The 11,907-nt window shown below is 32.3% G+C and overlaps 1 protein-coding gene across 2 annotated transcripts; it reads right to left on the bottom strand.

The window, feature by feature from the left end:
• Window positions 1-161: 161 nt before the first annotated feature.
• LOC107628576 (monothiol glutaredoxin-S11) lies at window positions 162-1,422 on the bottom strand. 2 transcript variants are annotated; one of them, XM_016331205.3, is made up of 2 exons: window positions 1,214-1,422; window positions 162-785 (listed from the first exon to the last, which is right to left on the bottom strand). In XM_016331205.3, exon 2 carries the CDS (start codon window positions 758-760, stop codon window positions 452-454), a length of 309 nt encoding a protein of 102 aa, XP_016186691.1. In that variant the 5' UTR covers window positions 761-785; window positions 1,214-1,422; the 3' UTR covers window positions 162-451. The 2 variants fall into 2 exon arrangements, with proteins under 2 accessions (XP_016186691.1, XP_088361198.1); XM_088505072.1 differs by having other exon boundaries at window positions 162-781; window positions 1,214-1,417.
• Between the last annotated feature and the right edge of the window lie 10,485 nt (window positions 1,423-11,907).

Below are 11,907 nucleotides of genomic sequence, written 5' to 3' on the forward strand. Positions count from 1 at the left end.
ACTCTTTTATACGTATTTTTTTCAATTTTTTTTATATTTAATATATATTTTACACTAATAACTAATTTTAGTAGTGTACACTAAATATAGTCGTAATTAATTAATAGTATTTTACTTGTAGTACGTAGCACAAGAACAACACAAGTACACATAAAATAAACTTCATTAAGAATATTTAGCACATTACATTGTAATATGGCTATATATAACATGATCAATTTGGCTAGAAGAGATCAGATAGCTAGAAATTAACCCACTTCATAATAATATATATAAACTAATTAACAATAATAGTTAATTAATTAAAAGTAATTAAGCTCATCATCACTACAACACCCTATATATGATTTGAGCCATTATTCTCCTTCTTGTACAATAAGCTAATTAACTAATTAAGGTACATAATCAAATATGGGACATTAATTAATTAATTAATAGAATATTAATTTGTTCAAGATAAAGTAGCACTATATGGCTTGAGGAGTGGGATGAGGGAGCCACTAAGATGAAGGGACATAACTTCATTGGTGGAGCCCACAAGCTTGCCTCCGATGAACACTGCAGGGACAGGTGCAGTGCAACCAAGCCTTGTTATGGCTTTTTCCATTTCTCTTCCTTCATTGTCCTTATCAATCTCATGAATTGTTGGGTTCACCCCAAGTTCTTGGAACAGAATGTTCACAGCATAGCATAGGCAACATGAACTCTTTGTGAATATCACCACTCCCTTTTCAGATGCCAACCTTGTTACCTTCTCCATGATCTTGATATTTCAATTTATCTGTCTCAAGATAAATAAAGAAATCAAAATTTAGATTTTTGAATTTTCATGGAATAATGTTAGTGTAAAAAAGTTTACATAAATAAAAGATAATTAATTATATATTATCTGTTATATTAATAAAAATAACTAATTTTTAAATTTATTATTTAAAAATAATCTAAACACATAAATTTAATTGAATGGCCGTATAATATTTTTTATATGGTTAATATATCAAAATTAAACTCTAAATAATATTGTATATCCTGACAGAGAATAACTATCTATAAATGACTTTGATGGTGATAATTAAATTAAGAGTCTTATTGATGTGATAGATAAAATTAAATGGAGAGAATATAATAGTTGGTGAAACTAGGAAAATAAATAAAAAACAAATACTAAATGTAAAATGAGAGTTGCATTTGCTTTACAAGATTAATTAATTACCTTATACTGTTGTATATGGCTAATTGGAAACACTTGAAACACCAATTAGATCAAATCCAAAATAGTATTTGAATTTGACCCTATATATAATGGATGATGAAAAATGGGGTGGTTGAACAATGTTTATTTGTTGCCTAATGAGGAGAATTGGGAATGAACTCTTAAATTATTTTATAAGAGGCTTTGAGTTTTATTTGAGAAATGAGAACCAACATACTAGGCTATTTATAGGGACATGGTGTAGCAAAGAGAGTGCTTGCTTTGAATTGAGCACATTGATGTGAGGAGAGAAAAGAGGTTGTGCTTTTTAGATGCCATGTAAAGAAAGAAAATAATAAATGAATAAACAAATAAAAACTTTAGAGACAAAGACTATTGTGCATGTATGTATATATGACTACTTTAATTTAGACTAAGAACAAGTTGGGAGACATATATTATTTGCATATGCCTAAGTTAGTAGACATGCAATGAGAACATAACCGTGAAATGTGAAGAATTTAATTTGAACCCTTAATAAAGATTGAAATAAAATAATAGTTAATACTTTCGAAAGATTACTCAATTTTTATATTAGTCTTTCAAAAAATAAAATAAATCAAATATGTCAGGTATGAGTTGTGATGTCATGACTACTTAATATATCAACTCGTCAATAGTTAAAACTAGTAAATTACAGAAGTGACGAATGAATAAATGCGACTGGTATTTTTAGAGGATGAATTTAATTAATTTTATCTTTTGATTTTAAAGATCAGATAATTTTTAGCGACGCTTTTGAACATTAACTCTAAAATAATATGAATAGTAATAATATCTTGTCACATGACGAAGCAATAGTGCAATATATTCATTATTCAATTTTGTTGCGTAAGGCGTGTATGTCCATCGACCATTTGTTAGAAACTAGTGCTTTATGACAATAGAAAATGCTTCAATTCATTCTCTATCAAAAAGGTAACAAAAGTGTAAATACCGGGATTGTGTTGGTCAATTTATACCAGATTGAAGATTCTTATATTATCAACCCACTTTGAATTTGAATCTTTACATGCATAAAGAGAGAAAGAGGTTGAGACAAAGATGGCTTTCATGGGATTCTTGTTTTTGCGCCCATCAATTTCGGCTCTCATAGATCAGATGCACCCTTACTACAAGCTAAGTATATATTATATATATACTTATGTTCTATGTTATTACTTGCATCGGCACTTATTATATATAAATAACTAGTAGTAACTAGTAATTAAGCAGGTTTTAAATTGAGATGGTGGATTGGTGGTAGTTCTCTATTGGTGATATTTCTATTATGCTTGTTCGGTTAAGAATTTTTTTTATATTCAAAGCCAGCGTGATTCTACATAGATATTTTTACTCTCTTCTATGTTTATTTTATTTTTTTATAATAATAATCGAACTTTATACTTTTTAACATAAACTAAGAAAAAGAGGAACCGAGCGAACTCTAATTCTAATTTATCTCATCTAAGAAATTCTTCCAAAACAAAATAAAATACCCTTTAAGAAAAAAAAATAATGTTAGTCCGTCCTATTCAATTATGTTCACGAGTTTATACATTTTCTGAAAAATAAGAGATATAATAAGTGTGACGACCTAGTTTTAAAACTTGATATGAATAAGGCTTATGATAGAGTCGAATGGTCTTTTGTTTGAGCAATGATGAAAAAGTTAAATTTTTGCGATAAATGACTAGATTGGATGAAAGAATGTGTGACAACGGTTTCTTACTCTGTTACTGTGGATAGTCAACCACATGGTTATTTTAAACCATGTAGAGGGTTGCGTCATGGCGATCCTCTTTCTCCCTACTTATTTCTATTTTGTGCAGAGGGTCTCTCCCATCTACTCCACAAAGGAGAACAGAAACAGGATAGTTTTGATTTGAGACTGAATCACAGATGCCCCAAAATTACTCATCTATTTTTTGTAGATGATTCAATTTTATTTAGCAAAGCTACAGAAGGAGATTGCCGAGGCTTACTAAGTATCTTACAGACCTACGAGGGTATAAGTGGCCAAGTATCTTACAGACTTACGAAAATTTTGCGGCTGTTTTACAAAATCGCCGCCAAATGACATATTGCGGCGCATATCGCGACAGTTAGAGACAAGGCTGCAATCAGGATTGTATTTAACGGCGGTTTTTCTTGAACCGCCGCCAAATGACATATTGCGGCGCATATCGCGGCGGTTAGCGGCGATGCTTCAATAAGGATTGTATTTGGCGGCGGTTTTTCAGCGAACCGCCGCTATCTGTAACGTCAAGTGACTCGTCATGTTACATTTTGCGGCGGTTTTTATTCCAACCGCCGCAAAATGCGTATAACGACATATTTCATTGGTTTTCTTTAAGGGAGACACTCTGATAAAGATGCTTAAAACGTCTTTTTTTAAAGATGTTTGTTATTAACTAACATTTAATACATATAATTGATTAAACTATATTATTTTTGTCAAAGATTAGACAAATTGATTTTGTCAAAAAATTGATAAACCAAACCTTGAACCGATTTAAATTAATATTTCTTTATAAAAAAAGACTACAATAATCTTATTATGGAAAATGAGTAAAATATTTTTATTATATTTTTTTTAATTTTAAAAATCTTAAATTCTAACCCTATAATGATACAAAAAAAAAGGAAAAAAATATTAAAATTTAGGAATATATATATATATTAGTCAATTTTTATAATAGAAATATTATAATTATTTTTAATAAAAAAATAAATTTAGACCGGTTTAAGGTAGGATTTATTGATTTTTTGGCCAAATCAATTTATCTGATCTAATTTTGATAAAAATAACGTAGTTTAATCAATTATATGTATTGAATTTTAATTCTTAAAAACATCTTTAAAAAAGACGTTTTAGGCGTCTTTATCTAAGTGGCTCCCTTCCTTTAATAACAACCATCTGGATATAATCTAGTTAATTTAAGACTACTATTTTAGCCTACATATGGTTTAATCATTGTTACTTAATTTCGTAACACTTTTTTTAGATCTGTTTTACGTAAAAAATTTCACAAATTAAATAAGCTATATATGTTAACTCATGTGAACAAATTTACCAATAAGATTTTCTCGTTTACTTTATTGTCATTTAAATTTGCATTCAAACATAAATATAAAATAAGAAAATATAGTCATAGGCTGGTTTTATAAAGTTAAAATAAAGTTGTAACGAGCATATATTAAAGTTACTCTTCTTTGAAGTTATGCCTTACTAAACATAAATCAGGAAACTCTAAGAGTAGATAAACATGTAAACCTGCGACCCAAATCATTAAATTAAGAGAATCAATATAACTCTTATAATAAAAAATCAAAATTTCTCTTCAACATTGTATTGACCTAGCGAAAAATTAATAATTAAAAATATTTTCCACAAGTCATTAAAAATTTAAAACTTTATAATTTTACCAAAATTATAATTTTAAATTTTAAATTTTTTATTTTAATGATTTGTTGAGCATTTATTAAAATAAAAAATTAAATTTTTTTTTAATAACAATCTTAACTTGTATTCTTAGATATAAGAATTCATAATAACTAAATTCAAAATTAATTAATGTTTTATCAAAATTAAATACTAAATAGAATAAAAATATTTTTATATGAAAACCAATCAATCATCTATATAATTATTAGCACTATATACATTGAAGAGTCATTTGGCTTGGTGGTAACATGACATTGTTAAAGTTTTTCCTTCTTCCAGGTTCCAGGTTCGAGCCCTGCCTTCTTCATTTGTGGAAGGTTTACATAGAATTGATATTCTACAGTGATCCACATGTTGTGGGTCTATTGGTGGGCGCAGATTTAATGATTGAGTCGGTTGAACCATTGGACCACCGGTTGGTTCGATTCTAATAACTATGAACTGGGATTTAATGGGAAATTTAAATTTGGCGGCGGTTTTGAAACCGCTGCAAAACTATAATATGTTTTCTTCATGTTCGACATTTAGCGGCGGTTTGTAACCGCCGCAAATTGGGCAATTTCAATTTTCCTTGGTATACTGCGGCGGTTATTCCAGCGGTTGACTAAAACCGGCGCTATCCATTTTGCCGCGCCCTATCTTCCGGTGTTTCATGAAACCGCCGCGAAATGTATTGCGGCGGTTCAAAATCGCCGCTAAATGGCGTTTTTGTTGTAGTGTAGAGAGAGAAAAATGCAATGGATAAGTTGGCAGATTACATATAGACCCAAAAATCAAGGAGGACTAAATTTCAAAGACTTAAAGGCTTTCAACCTTACAATGCTTGCAAAACAAGGCTGGAGGCTACTTACTAAATCGAATTCACTATAAAGTCTACAGGAGCAAATACTACAAGTTCACAAGTTTTCTGAGAGCAGAGACAGGGAATAACCCATCATGGGGCTGGAGGAGTGTCTTGGAAGGCAAGAAAGTCTTGGAAAAAGGACAAATTTAAAAAATTGGTAGGAAAATATGGTGAACATTCATACAGATTCTTGGGTCAATGACTACACTGCAATTATGTCTATTTCTAATCAAAACACTGATAAAATTCCTCAGTGGGTCTCAGAGCTAATTTTTCCTAACAAAACTTGGGACCAGGATAAAATAGCAAAAATTTTTCAATCAGAAATCACTGAAGCAATCATCAATACTCCTATCTGTGAAGGAGATGATAAACTAACCTGGATGCGGACCAACAACGGCGGATATTCTGTAGCGCCAGGTTATCAAGTAGCATTTCTCTTCTACCACCCTCCAGCGGAGTTCCTCCCTGATCAATGCAAGCAACAAGAGCTTTGGATGAACATATGGAAGATGAAAAGCCAACCTAGAGTAAAAAATTTTATCTGAAAGATGACTCATGAAGGGTTACCAGTTAACCAAAAGCTGCATTCTAGAATCGCTTCTTCTAACCCGATGTGTATTCGCTGCCAAATGGAAGAAGAATCAGTGGGTAATTGGATTTTTGACTGTCCGAACTCAGTGGAAGCATGGAGCTTCGCAGAGCTTGAAGTTTCTGCACAACAAATGAAACTATAGAAGCGATGGTTAGAGTTCATACAAGCAACCAGACTTAGAAGCCACAACTATTCAAGTGATATAGAGCTAGCAGCAAACCCGTGCTGGCAGATCTGGAAAGTAAGGAATGAATTGGTCTTCAATAAAGATCGGAGGATACCTTGAATGTGTGTAGACGCGGCTCGCCGATCCATGCAGAGGAGATGAAGAAGATGAACTGGACATGGTGTTCTTCGTGAGAGAGAGGAGAACGAAACTTCTACTGAGGAATTAAGAAAGTTACTTAATTAATGTAATTCAATTACATCACAGTCTTTATTGGATATTTTCCAAAATTACCCCCTATGTGTAGTCCCTAGTGGACAGTTCATTTCATTTTATTAATGAAATATTTTCTTTGAAAAAAAAGTTTGTGAGTTCAGCGGTGCGGATTTGACAAATTCAAAATTTTATCTTAATCTGCTTTTTTTTTTTGCGATTTCAGTTGGTTATTAGTTCGTCAGTTCGGCCTGTTTTACATAAATACCTAATTATATTTCTAATCCTGTTATTGATAATATTATAATTTTATTGATGTGTATTATATATTATAGTGCAATGATGCGAAGTTTTTTGTTGTCTTTGCAATTATAAATTTGGTTCTATTGCAATACCATGAGTAAATAGCTAAATTAGTCCCTAAAAGATTACTCGATCTCCAAAGTGGTTTTCGAAAAAATAAATTAATCAAAATTGTCCCCAAAAAATTTAAAAATGGTCACGTTAGTCCTTCCGTCTCCCCTTTATTCATTCCGTCAGTAACGCCGTTAAATCTTGCTTATGTGGCCATTAGTGTGTCATATCAGCATGACAGGTTGGTGCATAATGGCTGATGACAAGATATATTTAGAGATTTATGTCAAATTAGTCCTAGAGAGAGTAAATCCTAATCCCTTCTTCTCGTTAAATGCCATTGTTGCTGCAGCAGCAAATTGATTCTACAAAGGCCAAAATTGTTGTTGAACTGCATCATGGGTAGGTAAGTGGGGATCGCAGTTGGCCACTGTCGCAATCACACGGAAGTAATTCTTCGAGCTCTTCGCTGCGATGGCGGAGGAGGAACATGGACCAAGTGTGCTTTTGTGGGTTGAAGATAGTGATCAAGAAATCTGGGACAATAGAGAATCCAGATAGATTGTTCCATGTTTGTCTAAGATACTGGGTGAGTTATGAATATAGTCTTCTTCAAGCTCTTAGTTATTTGTGTGGGATTTTGAGATTTTTGTAACCTAATATTTTGCAGAAGGGCAACTACTGTAATTACTTTAGGTGGGTTGAGGATGATGAGTATGAATGATTAGATAGTGCAAAGGGAGATGTTAAAACTGATGCAGAAATGGAGAGTGGTCTTGTTGTCTTGAACCATAACCTATCATGGAGAATGATGAGCTTAGAAGCTGAAGTTAGAGCACTTAGGATGCAATTGTATTTTGGATTAATAGTTGTGATTGTGGTGGTTATGATTATGTGTGTATTCTTTAGTGCCAAGTGAAGCAATTATTGTGAAATTGTGGATGTTGTGAACCTTCTTAGTTTGTTGTTATTGTATATATATGAACAAACTTCTGAGTAAACCTTTTGATATGCCATGTTCATTTTTTTTAGTATTACAAAAGTCTCTACATGCACTATTTTTGTTGATCATAACATAATTTTAGCAAATCAGAAAAAACAGAATTAAAATGAAGTGAACTAGGATTAGCATTACAGAATTAAAATGAAGTGAACTAGGATTAACATAATTTTTGGTGTGGGCTTAGGTTTGGGTTCAGGTGTGGGTTGAGGAGAGGGTAACTTGGTGGGTTGAGAGTTGTTCCTTTTTGGTTGAGGAGATTTTTTTGTGGTCTTCCAATCTGGTTGAGATATTGCTTCATTGTGGTTCTTATTTAGTTTCTATTGGGGTTCAGGGATGGTTGGCAACTGTAGTACATTATCATCATCCTCGCTCATGCAGTCAACCACGTGTGGCTTAGAAACTACATGCTTAAAATATATGTTTATCAGGTGATGATTCCTCCTGCAGTCCTTAACCAATGCCAACAGATCAGCATCATTTTCTAGCCTCCTCAAGCCATCGTCGAGACGTGTTCCAGGAACCTTCCACAAACAATTGTTCATCTCAGCATATCCTAACTCCTTATAATATCTCTTCACAAAAAACACATCTAGAGTATCTGCTTCTACACCCATTAATACTTCAGTATTATCTGGTTCGTAAAACAGATATCCTGATTCATCTGTTTTGAACTTTTCACCATGGTGAAATACGAAGGTCATAGGGGGACCTTCCATCTGCAACCAAAACAAAAACACACTGAACTATTGGAAGATTTTTTAAAAAACAAGCAAAGCAGAATCATCATCAACTACAAAAATAAAATACACACATGCAGGTATACAGAGCACAAACATTTTTCTCAAATCTCGAAAAATAGAGTCATTCATGGGTCACCACGCAAGCCCTAAGCCTGAACATATTTTTCAAACCCTAACATTACAAACAGTAACAATGGATTTCCAACTATCATAAAAACACATTCGTCAGGAGATAAAACTACAATCACTCTCAGAAAATAACAAAAAAAGGTAACCTACCTCTCACGCAAGGCAATGGTGTGCCCTCTTCGCTTGACCAAGGTTGTCACAAACCGGTCACCTTCAACTCCAACACAATGTCGTCGTCGGTCTAGGCTGATAGTCGCCATTCAATGCTTCGTCTTTGTGGAGGTGAGAACCGAAGACGAAGGGATTAGAGAGATGTTTTGTTTTCAGAAGAAGGATGGAATTAGAGAGATGTAACGAAACAGGGATGAAAAATGAAGCGTTGTAAAGGGTGACCAAAGAAAACGACGCCGTTGAAACTTTTGTTGACATGTCACACTAACGGCCTGGTAAGTAAATGGTAACGTCGTTAGTCAAATAATAGACAAAAGGACTAACGTGACCATTTTTAAATTTTTGGGGGATAATTTTGATTAATTTATTCTTTTAGGGATCAATTCGGAGATCGAATTATCTTTCAGGGACTAATTTGATTATTTACTCCAAATACAATTATGAATTTATCAATAACATTATGATCAAATTATGTAGGTCGGTTTCGTATATACTATAATTGTGGCCTATCATAATTCCAGAAACAAAATTTAAGAGAAACTCTGAGAAAAAAATTGAAGAGCATACAAAATGATATATAATTTTTCAACAATAAAAATACAAACATTATTTAGTTTAATTTTCAAATAACCATTATAAATTGAAAAAATGTATTATATATTTTGTTTGCTATTAAAAAATTAAATCATATATTTTAAAATTTTTCATAAGTGATTTGGTTGGATTGATTTCTACTGATTTTTACTGATTTTTATTAACTTTAACCGATTCTTACCGATTCTTGTCTTTAAATAGTCTTGGAATTGAATCGGATTGGTTGGAGATCCAGTTTACCAGTCGGCCGATTCGGTCCGATTTTACAACTATATTATATACTTGTATTGTATTTCCTGTTTGCGGATTTTTCCATATATATATTGGGCTCAGCTTTTTTTGCTCCTAGTTTTTGGACTTGTATTTTTATTTCTCCTCGAGAATTTTTACAGATTCTTACTCCTCTTAAATATTTTTGGGTCTGAGAAAAAGCGGGCCCAACGTGAACCAGATTATCTGAATGGGCCATTGTCTTGGTACCTAAATTTGTTCTAACATTGATGATCCAACTAATGTTGAAGGATTCAAGGTCAAGGAACTAAGCAGACACAAACCAAAAAATAATAAGTGAAACTAAGAGTTTGTTTGGGAAGTGATAAAAATGACCTTTTGTTTTTTTTGAATTATATTAACATCTAACAGTTTTTAAAAGATGCTTTTAATTTTTTGAAAAATTATTAAGAATTTTTAAAGAAGTAAAAAAATATAACTTTTTTTATTTTTAAAAATTTATTTTATCATTTTTATTTATTAAAAAGAGTTTAATTAAATTATTTACTTAAATATATAATAATTTATTTATAAACTATTTTTAATATAAATTTTTATATTTTAATTTTTTAAAAAAAAATAATTAAATTATTTATCCAAATCGAATGAAAGTGAATAAAATGTTATGTATTTATTAAAATGTTGTCCAATGAAAAAAAAGTTGCTAAATTTTGAAAATTTAAAAACGTAAGATATGTTAGGGGTGTGCATGGGCCGGGTGAAACCGGGTTTAATGTGACACAGACCCGACCCGAAATATATACTGGGCCTATTTGTTAGACCCGAACCCGACCCTAGACCCGATGAAACCTATACACTTTCGGGCCACGATTATACCGGGTGAAAACCGGGCCGTTAACATTATATTACCTTAATACCTTCTTGTAAGTTAGCATATAAAAATATCCAAATTTCCAAGACTCCAATCATTATTTGACATAGTAAAATTCACTTAGAAAAATATAATAAGAACCAACTCTTCTCTAAAATTAAAGCATAACGATAATCAATACTAATATTGCCTAATAACACCAAATATTTAAATCAATACAAATAACACAAGATTATGCATTAGTCTAAAGTCTTATGCATTTTAAACATAAAATATTAACTTATAGTCTTATATATAATGACTAATAACACAAAATATTAAGGTTTACAACACTTAAATTTCACATAATAATAGCCATCATCCATCACTAATAACAAAATATTAATTATGTATGATGACCGGGCCACTGGGCCGATTTCGGGTGACCCGAGCTATGGCCCAGACCCGACCCGAAATAATGACCGGGTCTATTTTTGAGACCATACCCGGTCTTAGACCCGATGAAATCACACCAAATTAGCCCCTAAAGTGTTCGAGACAGGGCCGGGTCTTCAAGCCAGGCCGGGCCATGCACACCCCTAAGATATGTGGTCAAAAGTATTCACATATTGATCGAAATTTATATAACAGTCTTCTAGTAGTAATAGGTTAGAGTTGAGATCCAAAATGTAGGCAGTTAAAATGGGCTAAACCTATCGGGACAGTCCGTCTACTTGTTTAAATGGGCGGGTTTTGCCTATAAAATTAATTCTGTTTAAATTTTGGGCTAAACGGGTTAGTTCGCGGATTAAATGGGTGGCCCGTTTAAATTTTTTTACTTTTTTTAAAAAAAATAGTATTTTTAGTTAATATTTCTTTCGATTCGATCCGAAAATCTGACTCATCAACTAAAAAAAATTATTTTTTATGGTTTTTGACCTAAAAGTAGTATTTTTTGTCAAAATATTTTTCAAAAAATAAAATAAAATGATAAACGGACTGGTCTGTTTAACTAAAAAATTATGGCCCGCAAATAGAGCAGGCTTAAACGGGCTAGTCCGTTTAACCCGCAGGCTTAATGGGCCGGCCCTAAATGGACCGGACTAGCCCGTTTGATAGCCCTACCAAAATGTGACATCTCACTAGAGAGTAGAGATGCTCTAACACACGTGTGAAAGTAGAGTTTATAAACCCTAATAAATGAAGCCCAAGATATATAAAACTCTAGCGTTATTTTTCCACGTTGATAAGAAATGGATTCCCTTCGTTTAACGAGTGAACAAAAGAGTTACACGTGTCATTACCACTGTGTAATTACGCTGTTCATCATAAAGAACC

This window comes from Arachis ipaensis, chromosome B2 (genome assembly GCF_059453495.1).
Source record: "Arachis ipaensis isolate K30076 ecotype BB chromosome B2, ASM5945349v1, whole genome shotgun sequence".
Taxonomy (NCBI): domain Eukaryota; kingdom Viridiplantae; phylum Streptophyta; class Magnoliopsida; order Fabales; family Fabaceae; genus Arachis; species Arachis ipaensis.